The 22,571-nt window shown below is 41.0% G+C and overlaps 2 protein-coding genes across 2 annotated transcripts in view; both read left to right on the top strand.

Moving 5' to 3' along the window:
- myom3 (myomesin 3) overlaps nucleotides 1-15,849 on the top strand; it is a gene marked incomplete at its 5' end in the record, with an annotated part of 95,148 nt that extends 79,299 nt beyond the window's left edge. Inside the window, 13 exon segments of the mRNA XM_080741357.1 lie at nucleotides 3,204-3,351; nucleotides 3,578-3,711; nucleotides 4,295-4,302; nucleotides 7,378-7,485; nucleotides 8,317-8,343; nucleotides 8,473-8,560; nucleotides 8,798-8,836; nucleotides 9,183-9,288; nucleotides 11,669-11,832; nucleotides 13,138-13,174; nucleotides 13,328-13,350; nucleotides 14,912-14,967; nucleotides 15,160-15,849. Of these exon segments, the coding sequence (XP_080597483.1) occupies nucleotides 3,204-3,351; nucleotides 3,578-3,711; nucleotides 4,295-4,302; nucleotides 7,378-7,485; nucleotides 8,317-8,343; nucleotides 8,473-8,560; nucleotides 8,798-8,836; nucleotides 9,183-9,288; nucleotides 11,669-11,832; nucleotides 13,138-13,174; nucleotides 13,328-13,350; nucleotides 14,912-14,967; nucleotides 15,160-15,429 (1,208 nt within the window). The 3' untranslated portion in view covers nucleotides 15,430-15,849.
- Nucleotides 15,850-17,360: 1,511 nt separating this feature from the next.
- Nucleotides 17,361-18,864, top strand: fabp10a (fatty acid binding protein 10a, liver basic). Its single transcript, XM_080737691.1, has 4 exons — nucleotides 17,361-17,519; nucleotides 17,967-18,139; nucleotides 18,528-18,617; nucleotides 18,765-18,864. Exons 1-4 carry the CDS (start codon nucleotides 17,453-17,455, stop codon nucleotides 18,813-18,815), a joined length of 381 nt encoding a protein of 126 aa, XP_080593817.1. The 5' UTR covers nucleotides 17,361-17,452; the 3' UTR covers nucleotides 18,816-18,864.
- The last annotated feature ends 3,707 nt before the right edge of the window (nucleotides 18,865-22,571 follow it).

The raw sequence follows: 22,571 nt of genomic DNA, 5'->3' as shown, positions 1-22,571 counted from the left end.
AACACAACTACATGCTATCATTCACATTTATTCAACATTGAATAGGCATTCAGGAGATACCAGCCCTTATAGGCAGGGCAAAGCATGTAAAAACCTGATTAAAGGGTGCACCAAACCTTTCTCAATTGATTCTTATGTATTTTTTCCTGTACAATCCATTTCTGCTATGTACATGTTTGTATTGTGCATATTTAAGGAGATAATTTGCATATTTGACACATGGGCTTTAATAATTGTATAATACATATGCGTATGGATAATTTGGCTGTAGGCAGACACAATTATGCAATTAGGCCACAGAATATTTATATTTGATCAAAATGAATCTATTTTTATATCCCTAGTGGAGGACCCCCGCCACTGCAGCGCACATAAAATGCTGTAACTCGGGCTAGGAGCGACCGGGAGAGCCGGGGCCAGTACCCACGCGTCCGCCTCGGCGGCGCGGAGACAGCCCTGCATAGAGCCCTGACCGCTGCCACTGCAGCCCCCTAAAAAGCCCATAACTCAGCCCCCCAGCGACTGGGGTGACCTGACGGTCCAAACTGGGACAAGAACATTGTCTGTCTGTTGCCAGTCTTGTCCCAGTTGGGTTCACTTGCAAACAGTTTCCACCAAGCCTGAGCAGAAAACCTCCCAGGAAATCAAAGTGCGGGGAGGAAGCTGATGATGAGAGCAACGATGAGAGCCTGGAAAGTCAAAGAAGGAAACCAAAGAGTCAACCTGCTAAAAAGAGGCGGAAAATAAAAGATGCTACATCCTCTGAAAATGAATCTATATGTACTTCAGAAATGCCTTCTTCCACATCAGAGTCTGACACTGAGTTTGTAATCAGCAGTGATCCAGATGCATCAGATAGAGAGAGTGAATACTCAGATAACTTTTAACCAGTAAGACTCCCTAATCGGGAGATAAGCGACCGTCAGGTCACCCCGGTCGCTGGGGCTGAGTTACAGGCTTTTTTAGCGGGTTGCAGTGGCGGTGGTCTGCCGCTAGGTGGTGCTCTACGCAGGGCTGTCTCCGCACCGCCAAGGCGGACGCGTGGGTACCGGCCCCGGCTCTCCCGGTTGCTCCTAGCCCGAGTTACAGCATTTAATGTTCTCTGCAGTGGCGGGGGTCCTCCACTAGGGATATAAAAATAGATTCATTTTGATCAAATGTAAATATTCTGTGGCCTAATGGCATAATTTTGTCTGCCTACAGCCAAATTATCCATACGCATATTTATTATACAATTATTAAAGCCCATGTGTCAAATATGCAAATGATCTCATTAAATATGCACAATACAAAAATGTACATATAGCAGAAATGGATTGTACAGGAAAAAATGCATAAGGATCAACTGAGAAAAGTTTGTTAAAGCCTTTTATCAAATTGTTATAGGTTTTTCCTGTTATTTCCCCTCATATGTCAAATATGCTAATTAACTCATTAACGATACACAATACAAAAATGTATATTGCAGAAATGGATTGTACAGGAAAAAATACATAATGATCAACTGAGAAAAGTTTGTTAAACCCTTTTATGAAATTGTTACAGGTTTTTCCTGTTATTTCCCCTCATATGTCAAATATCCTTCAAATATGCTAATTAACTCATTAATGATGCACAATACAAAAATGTATATTGCAGAAATGGATTCTACAGGAAAAAATACATAAGAATCAACAGAGAAAAGTTTGGTAAACCCTTTTATCATTTTTTAAATAGGGTTTGTCCTGTCATTTCCACCCATGTTACAAATAATTTGACACATGGGCAGAAAGAACGGGAAAGAATTCATCAAAAATTGATAAAGGGGTTTAACAAACTTTTCTCAGTTGATCTTTATGTAATTCTTCCCGTAGAATCCATTTCTGCAATATACATTTTTATATTGTGCATAATTAATGAGATAATTAGCATTTTTGACTAATTATGCTAATTATCTCATTAATTATGCGCGATATAAAAATGTATATTGCAGAAATGGATTCTACAGGAAAAAATACATAAGAATCAATCGAGAAAAGTTTGGTGCACCCTTTAATCAGGTTTTTACACGCTTTGCCCTGCCTATTATGTTTTCTTCAAATGTAAACAAACATGGCTGCCATGTTTGAAAGATAGGGTTGGTATGGGGGTTAAACATGCAATTTCGCGATCGCGATCATGCCTAGTACATTGTTGGAGGTCCAAAAACTTTTTTTGAGAAAAAATTTTTTTTTGAAAAAAAATAAAAAAAAATAAAGGTTTTTTTTTTTTTTTTTTTTTTAGTCCCTTGGGGGGGCGGGGGGGTTTTCAGGCCGGGCGGGGCGCCTGGCCTGTAAAGTGCTGCAGGAAACCCTGGGTTTAGGCAGCAAAAAGCAGACACTTCCATTTCAAATCATACCCTTTGATTGACTGATGTTAAAACAACATCGGATTAGCAGATTATAGAGACATCATCATTCTTCGAGAGTGAGGTCTAGCCAACACCAACTCGGGATTCCTGGATCGCTGCCGTCCACAGTCTCCTATCCAACATCAGGTTCTTGAGCTCTGCAGTGTTGTGAGCAGAGCTGTCGCGCCGCAGCACGTCTACATAGGTGGTTCGCCTTTTTCCCCTCCTGGCTTTGCCCTGGATTGGCTCCCATAGGGTCAGTTTATTAGCCTCCAGCTCTGGGTGCCTGACACAGTGTCCTGCCAGCCTCATCCTTCTTCCTCTGACCTTGTCCGTGACCCGTGGTAGGTCTCCATAGAGGTCCACATTTCTGATGCGGTCCGTCCATGTGACACCTAGTGCCATTCGTAGCATTCTTGTGTAGACTCCATCCAGGGCTTTTTCCTGTTGTGCTGTGAGGGTCCATGTCTCAGCCCCATACAGCAGCACAGACTCCACAGTAGCTATGAACAGCCGCCTCTTAAGGTCCTCTCCAAGTTCTGATTTCCACACTCTCCTCATCCCGTGCAAGGCCCTCCAGGCAAGTGCTCTCCTGACCTTCAGATCCTGTTCAGTTGAGGCAGTCCAGGCCCCGAGGTACTTGAAGTCCTCCACACGCTCGAGCACAGTCCCGTCTGCAGTGGAAATGGTTTTGTCCTCCGTGTTCACAGTCATTACCTTCGTTTTCTTGGCATTGAGCCTGAGGCCGATCTTCTTGCACTCCTTTTCTACTGCCAATAGAAGCTCCCTTCCTTTCTCGACTGTGTCCGAGATCAAGGCAATGTCGTCTGCGTAGTCGAGGTCAGTGACCATGATGGGGTGTACTCTCCTCGACTGCCTTGGGACCAGTGTAAAGCCCAGAGCCTCCTCTCTGCCATTGATCGCAAGTCTCAGGGCGTGATCCATTGCAACCACGAACAGGAAGGGGGCCAGAGTGTCACCCTGTAGGACACCAGCCAGGATCTCGAATTCCTTGGTGTCACCGTCGCAGGTTTGGACCTTGGCTCGAGTCTGATTGTAGCTCGACTCAATCATCTGAACCATTTTGTCTGGAACTCCGTAGGCTCGAAGAATACCCATGAGCTTTCCCCGGTGGATGGTATCGAATGCCTTTTGGAAGTCAATGAAGGTGATCACTGCTGACAGGTTTCGCTCTCGTACCCCCTCCAGAATCCTCCTCAGAGCCAGTATCTGCCCGACTGTCGTTCGTTCCGGGCGGAAGCCGTTCTGCGAGTTTCTCAGTAGAGGGTCTAAGATGGGTCTGAGACGGTTGAGGATCATCCTGTTGGCGGTCTTGGCGACTTGTGAGCTCAGGCTGATGCCACGGTAGTTGTCAGTCTTTGTGAGGTCACCTGACTTAGGTACTGGAACAATGTTCATTGTGCGCCATAGCTCCGGCTGCTCTCCAGTCAATAGAGACAGAAACCCATTCAGAATTACATGTTACATTTTACAAGACCAGGCTTCAGTTGCATTGTATTTTGTTTTATAACGTTGTTGTAACCTGTATGTATGTATCGACGATCCATATAAGGCTTAAGGTTACAATGTTATATTAATAAATTAAATCAATATTTTATATCTGGAAACGAGACCTGTCCTACTCTCAGGTATGGGCAGAGAATTAAACCTCTAATACATGCATGTTTCAAACTCATGGCGTCATTGGCAATGGAGCACAATTAGAATGGGAGGGAAGCATTAAGCAAGCATTTTAGAAAGGCTTAGGCTATTTCAATATCAAAAGGGCACACAAAAAAGGGATATCAAACCCTTGGGTCCCACACAATTGCTTGGCATATTGTTTCACTAAGCCTGCCCCTGTGTGTACTCACTGTGACGTACGTGTACTGTCACCTCTCCTTCTTTAACATTCTCCTTGGGTAGGCAGGAAGGTAGGATACACCAGGATGGCAGGGGCCAGGTTAGAAACACAGGATTACAGACACTAGAATTCAACAGGTTACTTACAGCAGTGGTTCTCAACCTTTTCAGGCTGCAACCCTCAAAATAATCATATTATAACTGGGGACCCCCCACCCTGACGAGCACTAAGAGTTGAGGCATTACATTTTGTATAACACGGTTATATTCTGAAAGCAGATCTACATGCTCACAACGCCTCGCGGCTATTTTCACAATTTATGCCTCTAATATTTGACAATTTGGCCAATGTTTAATTTGTCATTTTAGAGGTAGGCCTACTAAAAAGTCCATAAATTGTCATTTTAGAAATGTGCATATACCCTCTATAGTCTATACACTTAAACTTTATGTTGGTTTGTTTACTGTTGAGTGAGAAAACAATGTTGCACATTGAGTTAATCATCTGGGGACTCCCCAAAATAATTGGGGACCCCACAGGTTGAGAACCACTGACTTACAGTATAATCAACAGACGATTGGACACAGACTAACAAGAGGGCTTAAACACACAACTCATAATAAGATAACAGGACACAGGTCAACAGGCTGGACATTGGAAATCAACAGAATGTAATGTGAGGTATAAAGCGGGCTGATCTGATCATGAGGGGAGAGTGACATCTGCTGGACAGGTGGGAACGGCTCAGATTAATGGCTAAACGATATATATCACCCAACAGGATCCACAGAAGGTCTATTACTCCAAGTCTTCCACATTGATTCATATTCCTATTGTTCTCATTTTCCCAGCGCCAACTGTCACTGCTCCCTTTTCTCTGTTACTCAATATCCCGCATTAAGTCTTGCACCACCCTTTGAAAGTATTTCAATTTGGGAGTGTAATACTGCAGTCATTATCGCTCTCTGGAGTGCTGCCATGGTACTATTAATGCGTATTTCACTGATCATTTGAAAGAGAAGGTGGTCATTGTTTCTCTGGTCCACTGCAGTCAGCTAGTTAATCATTTTGTTTCTGTGTTTTTCTAAGGACCCTACTTCCTGGATTTCCTGACATGGATTGTGACAAGGGATTGTGAACTGATTTTGAGGTGCAAGGTACTTTACAGATGTTTGGTCTGACAAAAATCATTACTGCGGTTGCCAGAAAGGGAAACTACACTATAGCACTTGGGCGACTTTATTTTTGTATATTTATTTCTAGAGCAACCCCCAAAGGTTTGGCACGGTACTGCCCAGGACTGGGCAGGAGGGGATTTACTACATTCACAATAAGTCTAATATTATATATTTCCCATTTTTATGAGTATTATATTCTGAATTCATCAGAATCATTTTACTGTAACTGGCATATTGTACTTTCTAAAAGTTCTGAATCCATGAGTTTAAGTTCACACAAATGTCATTGGCCCACCTGGCTAACTGTTCTCCCAGATCCAAACCCTGATCGTAACCACACCAAACCCATGGCCAAATCTAGCCATCCGTAAAGTAATGCCTAAACATAACCATTTAACCTGAACTTCATTCACCTCTGGCTGTTCCCACAATGCATTGAGGTTATGATATTACCCTTTAAAAGGATGAGTCACTGTTCCTCTCTGCTCTGGACTATGGGGACATAATAGAAATGCATCAGCCACCACACTTAAAACCTTGGACTCCATTCTGCCCTCAGATTTATAACAGGTGACAGCTATAATACCCATCACTGCATACTGTATAATAAGGTTGGATGGCCCTCCCTTGCGACTAGGAGAGATCTCTTTTGGAGTCTCAGGACTATCTGATGCTTGAGATTCCACATGCCTCCTCTGAGTTTGGAAAGTCAGCTTTCAAGTGTTGTGCCTCACATACCTGGAACACCCTACAGGCTTCACTTAAGTATAGCTCTCTTGGTCCCCTAGGTCTTTTTAAATATATAGATATGTCAACTTTGGTCAATCTAAATGTACCTGTTTTAATTGATGTTCATAAATCATGCGATGGAATTTCTCTTGATCATGTCATTTTATTCACTTACGCATTCTGTATTGACTTTCTTTGTTGTTGCATATTGTTGTTGTGTTTTGTGTTGTTGTTGTAATCTGCACTGCTGAAAAAGGGGGTCCCAGCCCTCAGTGTGTTCTAGGACAGTGGTTCTCAACCTGTGGGTCGGGACACCCGGGGGGGTCCCCAAATTATTTTGGGGTCTCCAGATGATGAACTTAATGTGCAACATTGTTTTCTCACTCAACTGTAAACAAAACCAACATAATGTTTAACCCATTTAGGCCTACAAGTTAGGCCTAAATCAGCTAGCCTACAAAAACAAATATGTTGCTACATACTGTACATGTACTGTAAGCCCCTCCCAAACACTAAAATATGTTCCCGGCCTGGAGTGTATAGAGGGTATCTGCACATGACAATTTAACAATTTACAATTTAAGTGTAATGTTAGAGGCAGCAATTGTGGAAATAGCCGATCTACATGCTCACAAACGCCTCGCGTTTGCGAGGCATGAGCATGTAATAGAACCGTGTTTTACAAAATGTAATGCCTCAACTCTTAAGCCCTTTGCACACAGGACAGTTGCGTTTTTTTCGTTTGCGGCATGAATAAAACGCATTGGATTTGGTGTGCAAGGCTGTGCGGAATCGGCGCTGCGGATACAAAAAGGAGTCATAAAAGGAGTGATGAGTTTTTTACCGCATGCGACAAGACGCACGAATCGAACTGGTTTCGATCGAGAAAAAAACGCACGGCGGCAGCCACTCGTCGCACGGCTAATTCGGAGCCGGTGTGCATGAGGTCATAGAGAATCATTGTTTTCTTTTCAAAAAATTAGATTGTCCGTTTTATCCGTGCGGTTAAACGCGCCTGTGTGCAAAGGGCTTTAGTGCTCGTCAGGGTGGGGGAGTCCCCAGTTAAAATATGATTATTTTGGGGGTTGCGGCCTGAAAAGGTAGGAGAATTAAATAAAGGTTGAAATTAAATTAAATACTGTTCAGGAGCCACCATCTTAAAATAATGCTGTTAGTTATGAATGCATATAGTAGTGTATATTGTATAATATATGTGGCGTGCCTCTCTTCCTGTTCAGGTAACAAATGTAACCAAGGACACAACTATGAAATGGTCCAAGGATGGCATGCAGGTGGCGGCTGTGTACGACCAGGCATCAGGAATCAGCACCCTCGTTATCCCACAGGTAGTCACGGATATTTTCCCCCCCGGTTCTATTTTTGGGGCTTATTATGGCGTATAGCAGAGGAAGCGTAGGACATTAAGAGCTCTGGTGAATATGATTCATTATTGGAGATGGTTGCTGGGGGACTAGGGGAGGGAAGAGACCGCGGGAGAGAAGGGGGACGTGAGGTGTGGATATGCATAGGGTTGTTTACACACCTCTGTGGCGTCCTAGCGAGTATTTGGGGATATTCCCCAGGATACGGTAGGATACAACCAAGTTATCATGGTGGAAAAATCTAATTATGTCAGTGTTTGTTTTCTCTAGAGTCAATATTGAATATTGTCTGGCAGAATCCTTGTATGTCCATAATTCATCCTCCTTTTTTTCATAAATCAATGCCCTATTTTACACTTTATCGTACAACATTGTCACAAAAAACTGCAAAAATATCATATCTTTTTTTATTGAAAACGATGAGTATTTTCACCTATAAAGATATGGCCAACATAGGGACACCAGGCTAAAAGTGGTTAATTCAATGGGTTTTATGAATGTTTTAAAATAGTTGGTCGCTGCTGGTGCAGGATTAAACACAAACATATGAAAATAAAATAAAAAAGTCCGCCCGGGCAGCTGCTGCTCTGCAAAAGTTTAACGTGTAAAGGTTGCTTGTTGGTCCAAACGTTGTAACCTTTGCACATTAAACTTTTTCAGAACAGCAGCTGCCTGCCCCGTGCGGACTTCCTTTCATTCTTATAAATATTTAACCAATGAAAAGTATTAACTAAATAATTAAAAACTACATTGGATCCATTGGAACGCAGGATATTTTTTTCATTTCTTGAAAAGTTGTGGTTTTGGACATGCTGTTACAAGGTTAATAATACCCAACAGTGAGAATAGAATAGAATAGAATAGAATAGAATAGAATAGAATAGAATAGAATAGAATTAGAATAGAATACGTTCTGAATGCATTTCTTTTTTATGATTTGGTTTCCCCCAGGTAACACAGGGAGACACGGGCGTGTACAAAGCTGTGATTTCTGACAGGAGGGGAGAGGATGTCAGCACCTTGGAATTACTGAATGAAGGTGAGGCATGATGCTGCCATCGCGTGAACAAATAAACACCATCAATAATCCAATTGGCTCTCATCTAAATGTTTGGCGCCGTAACATTTCCATCTCCTTATTAAGGGATGGGACCCTCAGGATTCAGATAGCGTACCACCTTGTGGTCTAATCCTGTGTTTGTTATTCTTCAAAGAGTTCAACAACAATATAGCCTACAACTTTGTGTGGAGGTTTAATTATTCTCTTTATTTACAGAGTATGATAAGCTTCTCCAGCGCCTGAGCAAACAGTGCGGTGAGTTAATCACAAAGCCCTAATTTAGGGAACATCCATTGCCCAATGTGTCAACGGCTAGTTTTATTTTTCACATTCAGGGTGCTCTTTTGGTATTGGGGCTACTACAACCAATACCCATGCTAATTAATTGTTTGGTGTGATGTTCCAGAATACTATGTAATGTATTAACTGATTCAATTAACTGAAATTCGATCCGGGTTGCTTTTGTCACCCAGATCCAATTATCCAAGCTGACGAATGTAAACAAATGGTGTCATTAAGAATTTTCCTCCAGAATTATTTTGTATTCATCACCAACACCTCCATCTCACTCTGTCTCTTCCTCCGTCTGTCTCACCCACAGCATTGTCAGCAGGCCCAATGAAGCTTCAGTGCACCCCAGTGGGCTTCAAGCTCTACTGCTCTCTCAAATACTATCTGAACTACCTGAAGACCAGCTGGCACTTGAAGTGAGTCCATACACATGGCACAGCTTTGAACCTGAGCATACACAGTACACCCCATCCTACTGTACGTGGCAGTGGTTCTTAAAGTGGGGCCCACGGCCCCGCAGTGTTAACCACCATAACCCATGGCCATATTATGTACATTGGCTATTTGATCGGCTCACATCGGCTCACAATCGTGTGAGCTTGTAGATCGTCTATTTTCAGATGATCTTGAAAATATTTTTCAAGATCAAACACAAAATATTGGGGTCTCTGGCACAAAACAACATTTTTCAGATGGGGGTCCTTGGCCAAATACATATTAATATGGTGGTCCATGAAATTTTTGAAAAAAAACTACTTTTAAAATATCATGTTTTTGTGAATATCGTTAATGATTTTTCATAAAATACTCTTAACATTGATAAAAAAAGGGGTTGATTTGCATCTGCTGGTTGAAAGACATTGTAACAGCCAAAGGCATGTGTATGAGTTGACCCAAATAAGCTTGCATGGCAGAAAGCATGTGAACAATATGGACTAGAGTGTCTGTCAATATAGAGCTCATCAGTACGGTAGACAGGCTAAGTGGCCTTGGTGGGTAACTTGATCCACTTTCTTGTGGCATTGGCAATATAAAGTAGACTGAAAGTATACAATACATTATTATACAGCATATTAAATAAATAGCTATTATCTGTACATATCGCTATACCATTAACTATTTTGTTATACTGTAGGTGTGAACCTTTGTCCTTTTTAGCATAAGTTTTTTGTCGATTCCACCCTCAGCATCGTAGCACTGGCTGCTCTGTGGAACAACTGATTCCCCAAATTCCACAACAGACTGAAAAACAGAAGACACTTTGTTCCAGTCGATCTGTATACTGAATCATCTGAAGATGATTCTGTATACTTTACATTTTGGGATGTTTGTATAATCAAGATTAGTGCAATGAATTCATTCTTTCTCACCAGCTTTTTCATTGAGACAATTTGAAATTTGTAACACAAATTTTGTTCAGCAATGGAAAAAGAAATAGATGAACGTTTACATCTAATCCTGTAGTCTGCAGAGTAGACAAGAGCATACATGGGGATGTCATGTAATCAGTGATCGAGTTATGCCCACAGAGCTATGGGAGCCCTATTCTGGCGGCGCCGAAGGCCGTTCTGGTAGCATAAAGTCGGCTAAAATGGGTATTTTTCTTTCTCAAAACAAGGCGGGTCGGGTTCATATTTATTTACTAAAAAAAACATTGTCACGGGCACAGGCACACTAAGGCTACAGTCTTGCTAAGACAGCGTTGTTTTGTTTGGTTGTTTTGTGTTGCTGTCCGGCGTGTCCGCCTTCCTTTGCCGTCCGGGCCGTGGCTAGAAGTGCAAAGACTCGATACAGTGGTTCCTAGCTTAGCCTATGCCCAGGCCATGGCGAGACCACGCAGCTGGGTAGGTCTGCATCCAGGGCCTCCTCGGCCCTGGGGGAAAGGTAGGAACCATTGCAGCGAGTGTGTTATAACCCGGACGGTAAAGGAAGACTCACACCCCACATTAAATGCGCCTGATTTATAATAATAAAATGAATAGTAGGATTAAACGGTGTGATGTCATTGTTCAGTCTTACTGTCTAACATGTTTATTTAGTATATCTAGTTAACATAAATAATATAAATTCTTCCAATGGAACATAAAAAATAAAAAAAAACGAGAAAAAAAAAAAAAAAAAAAAACACACTTAGAAAAAAAGAGACCCCAAAGGGGGTTGTTGACTATGGGGTCCCAGACTTTAACTATGGGAGCTAAGACCCCACTGGCACCCACGTAACTCGAACTCTGCATGTAATACAGTAGGTCCTGTTGGTTTCTTCAGGCTGCTACCACCACCTGCTGGGAGTTTTAAGAACAGCCATGAGAAAACAGTCAGCAGGTGACTGAAGAAAGAAAGAAAGAAATGTATTCATGATGTGTGATGTGGACCATTCCTTTTTCAAAACACTGACAGAAGATAAGATACAAGAACAAGGTGATGGAATAGCTGTTGGTAATCTGATCATATATAGGAAACTATGGAAACACCTCTCTGCAAAACTGGAAGTTAACAAATCCCTTATTTCACCCGAGTGTACTGCTCCATGATTGATGTTCTTTCTGCAGATGTTTCCCCACTATGAAAAATATCTGATTATTTCATCCCAAAAGCCCCCCTCCCCACTTCAGATTGTACACCTTTTGATTGGCAGAAATCATGCAGCTTAAAAAAAAAGAAAAAAATCGCCCACAGTCCATAGAAAATGACCAGCTAAATGAAAAGTATTCAAGCTCATGCATCGCTAAACTTAAGTCTCTTTGTCTAATTCACTGGAAAATAAATACCTCTTACTACTTACTCCGTTCCCTGCAGGGAGAAGAGGATTGACCAAGAAGCCAGATGCAAGGCTGCTAGCAGTATGCAGAAGGTCTGGATTGAGATCTTCAACCCCACAGACAACGACAAGGGCAAATACACACTGGAGATGTTTGATGGACAGGAGACACACAAACGCCATCTTGAACTGTCAGGACAAGGTTGGTGGGAGAGCCATTTTAATTTCCTTTATCTGACATTTTCTCCCCAGTCGAAACAGATGCAGGAAAAAAAAGAAAAGAAAAGAAAAGAAAAGAAAAGAAAAGAAAAAACAACATGTTGAGACTTTAAACATTTGTTTTGAGTTCATAAACATAATCCTTCATAAATAGTATTAAAAGGATCCCTGGCTAATACGACAAATATGACTTAATACATTATAATTGTCCTCTATAACTACGATGTAAAATTAAAAACACCTTAAATATTTTGTTTCTTCTAGAAATAGCGAATCTTTCACTCAAAAGGGGAAATGCCTGTCGCAAGTTCATGATGTCATAAATGTCATGTGTGATCTATCCCTATGGAATTTATGGCATGCATGTGCAAAAAAAACACAAACACATTTGAAATATGCTAATATTAACCATAGGAAGTATTACGTTTGTTTTTATTTTCACATGCATGTCATAAATTCCATAGGGATAGATCACACATGACATTTATGACATCATCAACTTGCGACGGGCATTTCCCCTATTGAGTGAAAGATTAGCTATATCTAGAAGAAATAAAATATTTAAAGTTGTACCATGTAACTTTTTTTATAAAACAAATCTTAAAATTGTCCTAACTGTTAAATCGCTAAAGTTTTAGAACACCCACTCCGTTATTTTCAGCTTCTGAAGCCTTCTCTTTATATGTTTTCTATGATCCTGGCCGTGGACCGGATTTCGCGCCAAAATGACGTAATCTGCATCATCTGTATACGTTGTGTATACGTTGCCCAATCACATCGCCGATCATGCACACATGGTACACTACCGGCCAATCACAGCGCATCTTGAAGTGGGGTCGCCATATTTGTAGTCGCCCGTGTGTCTCTTTACTCAAAAGGTAATCTCGCCTACCAGGCAGGGTGAAGTAGTCCGTTTCTCCGGAATGCCTGAACGCACAGGAACCAGGGACCCTCTAAAGATAGCTCTCGGCGTTGTGGAGGCAGACGCGGGGGTGTGAAGGTACGAAAAACGGGCGAAAGACGCGAACGCGACCGCGGTTTGCTATAGGGCTACTGACCACTAGTTGAGCATCTTACACAGTATAGCTTTAAGCTATTTTTAATTTTACATTGTAGTTATAGAGGACAATTATAATGTATTAAGGCATATTTGTTGTATTAGCCAGGGATCTCTTTAACAAATATTTTGTTTTTCTTCAGTAAGCATTATAAATCAAATGTGTATTCTTATGATTTAAATCAAGTTACGTCATTTACAGATACTTTTCCTATTTTCTATTTCTGACAGCCTTTGCAGATGCCTTACTAGAGTTCCAAAGGTTGAAGTAAGTGCAGCATCTTGTATTCAGCATGACTTTCTGTGTTGAACACACAGATGGGGGTCAGACTTATGTATGTAGAGGGGTCAGAGGTAACAACAGGGTATTTATTCACTGTGTAATGTCACTTTGATTCGATCCCTTCTTTATTTCCTGCAGGCAAGTGGCAATTGCTGAGAAAAGTGAGTAGCATGTGTCAATCCCCACGGTATTTATATCTGCCAAATTGATTGAATGATTAAGGTTGAGGACTTTAACTAGAACTAGAAATACTGTTCCTTCGAAACAGTGTGGGCTCGGTTCCAACCCAACAAATAGGATACTTTAAGGTACTGTAAGGTACAGTACCTTACAGTATTGTACTGTACCTTACTATACTGTACTGCACCTTACTGTACTGTACTGTACTGTACTGTACTGTAACTTACTGTACTTTACTGTACTCTACTGTACTGTACTTTACTGTATTCTACTGTAACTTACTGTACTTTACTGTACTCTACTGTACCTTACTGTACTGTACTCTACTGTACCTTACTGTACTGTACTGTACCTTACTGTACTATACTATACTGTACTCTACTGTACCGTACTGTACCTTACTGTACTGTACTCTACTGTACCTTACTATACTGTACTTTACTGTACTCTACTGTACTTTACTGTACTCCACTGTACCTTACTGTACTTTATTCTACTTTACTGTACTTTATTGTACTTTACTGTACTCTACTGTACCTTACTGTACTGTATTGTACTTTACTGTACCTTACTGTACTGTACTCTACTGTACCTTTCTGTACTGTACCTTTCTGTACCTTACTGTACTTTACTGTACTCTACTGAACCTTACTGTACTTTTACTGTACTCTACTGAACCTTACTGTACTGTACATATTATATGTGTTCTAGATCTACATTTTTGATTCTGTGTTTGGGAACCAGCAACTGTCAAATGGACTCCAACTGTAGTGGAGTATATTGAGTGCATATACTGTAGGCTAACAATCCCAGATCACATCTGTCCTCCACTATGTCTATAACCAAGGCGTTCTTCTATGTGGCCACTCCAGACTGAGGAGTGGAGCATGGCTTTTATTGTGTTTGTGGATCTGACTTGGAAATGCATTGGTTTTGATATCTCCCTGACAACCAACAACAACCACTAATATGGCTGACTGTCCCTGCGGGCTCTAGGATATATGGCTATGGGATTTACATCCCATCGCCCGGACTTGATTCTTGATCACAGCTGTGTAATCAGTAGAGTGGAGAGGGACATTTATTTATAGTTTTAACTATAACTATAGTTTTATACATCACACAGCTTAGACATTTGGATCAAATCAGAGAGCAGACCTGTGTGAACGCAATGATATAGATAGCATATCTGAAGTGTGAACACTGCAGCCACAGCGCCTTAACATAAACATGGGTCTATTATCCTTCTCTCCACTCTGGGGACCCATTGGAAATGCATTGGGTGCTTAAAGTTAAACATTTTTATTTTTTTATAATTAAACTACAAAACATTTCAAAAAGAAAAATACACGCACACTTGTCCTCAGTAAGCTGAACACATAAAAATTTGAATGGTGTTGAAAGGTGTAAGCGTTTAGGAGATGAAGCGCGCCAAAGTTTTAGGATACTGACTAGTATAGAAATAAATAAATAATGAAGATAACATACGTGTGCTCGCCTTTAGGCGAGCCCACAATTAAACCTTACCCTTGTTGTTTCCAGATCGGGCCAGGGTTACAAAGGGTCTCCCTGATGTGGTGGCCATAATGGAGGGCAAGGTACAATGTTGTTAGAGATAAAGTACACGTTCATGTTCAATTGTATCTTAGCATCATTACGGATTGTTTAGCTGTTCAGCTGTGTGGTGACACATTTTGTGATGAAACCAGAGTAGCCTAGTAATAGACATCTTCTCAAGCATTAAGATTATATATTTTCTTATTCTTGTCTGCTCTTCCTGTCCTATTTAGTCTCTGTGCCTGACCTGCTTTGTCGATGGTGACCCGGCACCAGAAATGTTCTGGCTCAGGAACGACAGAGAAATCACCAACCAGGGTCAGTTTGCCATCACCAAGGAGCCTAAGAGCACTTCACTTACTGTCAACAATGTCACAATGGAAAACTCTGGCAACTACAACGTCTTTGTGCGTAACAAGTACGGCACTCAGACAGTCAATGTGACCGTGAGCATATACAAGCATGGGGATATGCCTCCAGCAAACGCTGTGCAGTTTGATTAAAACAATATCAGGATGAGTTCGTTTTGAGGTGATTTGTGTGCTTTAGTTTGACCTTCAATGAAAAGGAGATAGAAACCTAATTGATTCAAACACATGATGAATAAACATTTTGGTTTTGTTTATTGTGAGGAGTGAGGAGACTGAGGACACATTTAGCATACGTGCTTTTGAGTATTTACCTGGGTTTACTTCAAAGTATTACCTTCCATATCCTTAAATATGTCTGTAAAATTGTAACACCAGGCAATGAATATGCCAAGAACATCACGTATCCAATTAATACACAGCCTGAAACTTTTGCTATAGCTTTGAGAGATAATGACCAGGCGGTTATAGGAGGTTGGGTTCATTAAGCAAATCTGCATGTGGCTAAATGGTAATAACATGTCCTCCTGTTTCTTGACAGAACTGTCCAATTATGGTGAGAGTTACATTTCATTAGAGCTGTCATGTTAGACTATAGGTTTGAACTTGTATGTTCACAAATACTTCTGTAATGAGGCAGAAACCCTGCACCATGCTCAAGGATTGGCCTATTGAACTCTATGCTGTATAACATTTGAAATACATCTGTCCTCACTTGTGTGTAGCTAATAAAGTTGCTTATTCAAAGTTATTATGGGGGTGCCTATTATTATGAACATTATTATTATCATCATCATCATCATCAATGTTGTTGTTGCTGTTCTTGTTAATAATATTAACAGCAATCTTATGACACATTTCTACCAGAATATATTTATACTCTGGTACAAATGTGTGTCATAAGATAAAGTGAAAGGTTTACTTGTGTATTATTATGCAAGCAGATATTTTGTCATTTGCTCTTGTCCAAAAAAAGCTAAACAGCCACAGTGTCATTGACCCCTCCATAGGAGCCCAGACAGTAGGGTATCTGATCATCTTTTAGTAAATTCACCACACAGTTTTGCATTAACAATCAATTAATGAAACTTCTGTAAAAATTACACCAACTTGTTGAAGTATAATATAACATTTAGTATTGTTTAAGTAATTGTAATAAAATGAAATAAGCATAAACATATTTAATGAATGGTTGATTTAGAATGTTGCCATCAAACTATAGCTACTCAACTGTTGACTACACTGTTCACTGCAGATTTTCACTTCCCTGCATACATTATATTTGAATGGTAAATGGTGCCTCGATAGAGCCTTTATCCAATGTGCCACCCATTCACACATCGACGACAGAGGAAACCATGGCAAGGCACCAATCTGCTCATCGGGAGCAGTTGGGGGTCAGTGTCTTGCTGAAGGACACTTTGACACCCAGGGGTAGCCACGGTTAGTATAATTAAAAACCAGGGGGTATAATTGCCCAAGCGGGCACTCTGCCTACTGAGCCACTGTGCCACCCCTCCCACATTCCATCTGAGTACAGCTTGTATCTCACATAGCCAGAGTCTGTACACATGAGGGGCCTGTGAATGATCTGTCCCCTCAACAGTAACGTAATATCACATAGGCACTATTGCCACAAAACCAGAAGGTCATCAGTCTTATCTGATCGGGGTTTTGTATGTTCTCTCTGAGTTTGTGTAGGTTTCCTCTGCTCCGGTTTACCTTCAATGCCCTGTCCCTTATGGTGAGAATGTGTTCAGTCAACCTACCCTGCAAAAAAGGCTAACAAGAATGTAGTTACACAGACCATATCACCATGTTATCCCACCACTTTTAGCATCTGCCATTGTAGAGTGTGCAGCACAGATCACACGTGACACACTCCACCTATCCAAAATCATCATCCCGCTTCACTTGAAGTTGAGGTCAAGCCAAGCAGGCGCAAGTGAACGCTAGGTTGTTCAAATAACCTAGAGTACAAAAGCCTCTGGATTACTCCAGAGGCCTTTGTTACTGATTAATCACAGTCCTGGGCCCCCCTTCTCCACCTTCTGATATAAGAAGGTGTGAGAACAGTGGTGTTCTCTACAAGCTTCACACAGCTGTCACAGCCTCTTGCCCACCTTGGTGAAGGAGAACCCGGATCTTTCTAGAAAACATGGCATTCAGTGGAACATGGCAGGTATACGAACAGGAGAACTACGAGGCATTCCTCAAAGCCATGGGTGAGTAAGGAGTGTGAATATGACTCGAACATTGCAAAGATTGGCATTCAAATAAATTGGTAGAGTAAACCAAAGGTGCAATTTGTGTGCAGGTGTTTCTTGAGTTTATTATAATGTCACAAATAACTTGAATAGCAATGACTTGGTATGTTGGAGGAAGATCTGACTGTTTTTCTTTTCTTTCATAGATTGATTGATTGATTGATTGAATACTTTATTAATCTGATGTAAACAGCACGTGGTACAGTAAAACATTAAGGCTGAAAGGATAACATACAAAAAGGTCCTGGGGACTTGTTTCCATTGTGGTCAAAATTGGATGTTGATGATGTTTATGGGGATTTGGGGATTAAACAGCATTTTACCTTTGATGCCACTTTTCAGTATGTTGAAAAGTTGAACAGTGATTGATGAGAAGACTTCCCTGTTGTGCTCTTCATGCCCCAGGACTTCCTGACGAGACCATCAAGATTGCCAAGGACATCAAGCCCAGTACTGAGATCCAGCAGACCGGTAACAGCTTTGTCATCACCTCCAAGACCCCTGGAAGGTCTGTCACCAACTCCTTCACCATCGGCAAAGAGGCTGACATCACCACCATGGACGGCAAACAGATCAAGGTGCACATGCAAATCTCTAGAGCCGCACCAAAAGTGTTGCTTCACATCAATAAATTTGAAATATGCTATATACCATGCTATCTTTGTATTAATAATACTACCCAAGTAAGTAGAGGCACTTGGTTAAGTGGGCTAACAAAAGGGAGAAGCATAATGCTATATCTCGGGCAATGTGCCTCAGCTCTTAACTGTTGGGTTATACCTTGGCACACAGAACAGTAACTTTCCCCCTTCATTAATAAGGCAAATCATTCTGCATAGAACTAAAAGTCTTAATCTAGGTATGTCTTTTGTGTCTAACAATACTATTTCTGTGATGTGAGTGGATCATCATCATCTGTTTTAGCTGGTTAAATATATTCACTGTCTCTGTCTCTATGATCCCCAGTGCACTGTCAATATGGACGGAGGGAAGCTAGTCACCAACACTGGCAAGTTCACTCACATCCAAGAGCTCAAGGGGGGAGAGATGGTAGAGGTAGGTTATTTGCTTTCCTTTATTTGTTCTGTAGGCCTATCCTATCTTTGTCTCTCTCTTATTACACATATTTAAAGCTAAAATAAATAGAAAAGCACTACATCTTGTGCACAACAATTAATCGCTGTCTTACATTTCCCATTCCAGACTTTGTCCGTGGGTACCACAACTTTCATCAGGAAGAGTAAGAAGGTGTAAACTTGGCATGCAGTGAACTGGTTATTTAAATAAAAATGTTGGTTATAAAGTGTGCCTTTCGTCATCTTTATCCAGATCCGGTGTTATTTATTAGCCTGTACTTGCAATCCCAGCATCTCTGCACAGTGCACACAGGCACCACTCAACCCCTGCTATCTTTGTACCCCAGGGGGGTCCAGGGGAAGAATCCACCTAAAATGTATGCCCAAATTGGAACAGTTGTGGACACAAAACTACAATGATTGTGGCTACTCTTGACTCACAAAATGTCAGCTAACTCCTGAAAATTCACAAATACAGTGTAAAATATCACATTTCTCTTACCAAATTGTCCTGCTGTGATCACTTACCTAGGAAAAGATGATTGAAAAAGACCTCCGCCTATGGACATTTTGCCTTCTGAATAGTGAATGAGCCTCAAGACCTCATTGAAAACATATATAGTGAATAGAGGAATTGTTCACCAAGGTGTCATCAATTGATAGGCAAAATTGTATGAATATATTCTAAACTATGTAAACTCTACAGATGTTTTAGTCAGAGTAGTGCTGTAATATTTGTAATGATAAAGTATAGGGCGAAAAATGATTGTTGAGTAACAATAAGTTGTAATAATACTGTAATATGAGTAATGTATGGATGAAAATTACAATGGCAGCTGATTACTATGCTGTAGGCCCACTGTAACAATAATCAACAATGAAATTGTAGTTTGATTTGGTCTCTATTGATTTATTGCCATTTATTGACAGAGGAGAGGCACTTGGCTAAGTGGGCTAACAAAAGGTACACGCATAAAAAAATCGGGTAATATGCATCTTAACTGTTGGGTTATACCTTGGCACACAGACAAGAGTTCTGCATTTGTGTGGACAGTGCGCGAGCTCACACACACACACACACACACACACACACACACACACACACACACACACACACACACACACACACACACACACACACACACATGCACACTACATTTGATTGATACATTTATTAACAGTTTGCAAATAGTACAGTGGTACGATTATACAATAGTGCTAAAAGGATTTAACCCAAAAAGCCTTATTTCCATTGTGGTCCTTGTGTGTTCCATTCATCAAAACATTTAAGACATACAGTACAATAATATACAACACATCATCAGTCAACACTAGTAGCTGTAGCAATAAAACATAGGCTATATGATATGTTACAGAAAGCAATTGAAATTAGTCTAACAAATTAAATTATATGTTCTAGGACATTGCTCTCAATAAGTGGTCTTGGTCAAATGTGTTGATAAGTAAGGGTTGCAAATAATAATAATAATAAGGGTAATAATAAGTGTAATAATAATAATACATCAGACTTAAAGGCAAAGGCCATGACTTGTAAAACTGTATTACTATTATTCACAGAGAATTATCTTATTTTAGTCCAGGCAAACTAGCGTTTTACGAGAAAGTAATTGTAACAGAATTTTTTTCTTCACAGACCTTTTCTATAAGGTCTCCAGAACAACATACTAAAAGTCCTAATAAATCCTAGTTGCGGAAATATGTTTAATTGGCACCAATCCAAGAAATCCACCCAGGAGGAAAATACCCAGAAAAATATTTTTTTTCTGGGTATTTAAGGAGGATCTGAGGGGTCTAACTAGGGGTTTGTCATGATGCTGAATCCATTGCAGGCATTTGTTTTGCACAAAAAACATTCCGTGGGCTAGAAATGGCCTCAGAAAACAATACACGTATGAGTATTCATGTTAGTCGGAGGCCTTAGGTTTTTTTTTTCTCGTGCTAATCAGTCTAAAAGTGCAAAATTTTGCACAGATGTAGCTCAGGGCATGCTCTAATGATTTAGCTAGGGCGCCCGAGTCGGCGACCTTCGGGGTCACCACAGCACCCACAAAACTCTGACTCATCACTTTTCATCACTAAAGTCGACGGGAGCCCAACTTGATTTGGCCGCTGTGGCGACCCCGAATGTCACAGACTCGGGCGCCCTAGCTAAATCATTAGAGCATGCCCTGAGCTACATCTGTGCAAAATTTTGCACTTTTAGACTGATTAGCGCGAGAAAAAAACCCTTAAGGCCTCCGACTAACATGAATACTCACCCATACGTGTATTGTTTTCTGAGGCCATTTCTAGCCCACGGAATGTTTTTTGTGCAAAACAAATGCCTGCAATGGATTCGGCATCATGACAAACCCCTAGTTAGACCCCTCAGATCCTCCTTAAATACCCAGAAAAAAAATTTTTTCTGGGTATTTTCCTCCTGGGTGGATTTCTTGGATTGGTGCCAATTAAACATATTTCCGCAACTAGGATTTATTAGGACTTTTAGTATGTTGTTCTGGAGACCTTATAGAAAAGGTCTGTGAAGAAAAAAATTCTGTTACAATTACTTTCTGTTTTGGGTCCAAAATGAGCTAGTTTGCCTGGACTATTTGTCAATATAAGTATTTTGTAATGAACATTGCAGGGGGTTATGATTATATAACAACCAGGTCCTGCGTAGAAAGATGGTATTTAAGTTGTCTGTTTCCTCATCTTAAATTGACATGTGAACTTGTACACTGTGTATTTTTTGTGGCTTGAAGAGAAGTAAATGACAAATAATGAGGTGATATTGTACATTATTCTCTGTAACCTTCCTCATCGCCCACAGCGTGTATGTGTCTCCCGTAGGAAGTGAGGCCGATCGCCCCCCGCTACCCCCGCCTCCCCGTTCTTTGCTCCCAGACCACGCCCCCGACCGTCGCGATTGGCCGGCTGTACTCTGCTGTACTTCCTGGCCATGTCCTGTTACTGTTGTTGTCGCGTCGCACTAGTGCTGTCACGCGTAGAAGGATGTTTGAGAGAGATGAGATTCAATTTATTGTCAGTGTGATTTACAACGCTGCCGACCGACCGATGACAATATTGTTGTTGGACCGTCGCTAAATACCATCTAATGATGTAAAGTTCGATTACTGTACCACATGAATAGCGTGGCATTACTGCCCACAGAAAAGCAGTGTGACTGCAGGTTTGGGAAGAGAGGGAGAGGGGGAAAAACGTCTGGAGACTGATGCTTTAGTCTAAAGTAGCCAGCGTGGAATCAGACTATTTTGAGTTCATTTTATTATTGTTATTATTATTATGTTTGGGAAGAGAGGGGGGGGGGGAGTAGCCAGCGTGGAATCAGGCTATTTTGAGTTATTTTGTTATTATTATCATTATTATGAAGGACCGACTGTGGGGGGGAAAAGCATTTACATTTTTTATTTGACAAGCTTGGGAGAGAAGACTTGTAATTGAACGTATTGGTAGCCTAGTATATACATAGAGATGATTAATGAGGTGTTATAGTGATGCTAATTCTACACCACCTGAAAGGTAGATATATGAGCCATCAGAATTCCATCCATTCCTCCTCCTCCTACATTATTCTATAGGCCTATTGTCTGCATGACATCATTGTTAGTAGTATCCGCGTATTCAAACGTCTCCACGTATGAGATGTGAAAATACTTTTCGCTGTACTGTACTGTACTTGTACTGTACACTGACAATAAATTGAATCTCATCTCTCTCAAACATCCTTCTACGCGTGACAGCACTAGTGCGACGCGACAACAACAGTAACAGGACATGGCCAGGAAGTACAGCAGAGTACAGCCGGCCAATCGCGACGGTCGGGGGCGTGGTCTGGGAGCAAAGAACGGGGAGGCGGGGGTAGCGGGGGGCGATCGGCCTCACTTCCTACGGGAGACACATACACGCTCTT

The sequence above is a fragment of the Nannobrachium achirus genome (assembly GCF_963921795.1).
Source record: "Nannobrachium achirus genome assembly, chromosome: 2".
NCBI classification, from domain to species: domain Eukaryota; kingdom Metazoa; phylum Chordata; class Actinopteri; order Myctophiformes; family Myctophidae; genus Nannobrachium; species Nannobrachium achirus.
Note: the sequence above shows the minus strand (reverse complement) of the source record. Positions and strands in the feature narration are given on the sequence as shown.

Excerpts from the sequence above, each read along its gene's own strand:
- fabp10a (XM_080737691.1), top strand. The coding sequence starts at position 17,453 with ATGGCATTCAGTGGAACATGGCAGGTATACGAACAGGAGAACTACGAG. Across the intron at positions 17,520-17,966 it reads GGCATTCCTCAAAGCCATGG|GACTTCCTGACGAGACCATC; the intron begins GTGAGTAAGGAG and ends TTCATGCCCCAG. Across the intron at positions 18,618-18,764 it reads AGGGGGGAGAGATGGTAGAG|ACTTTGTCCGTGGGTACCAC; the intron begins GTAGGTTATTTG and ends TTCCCATTCCAG.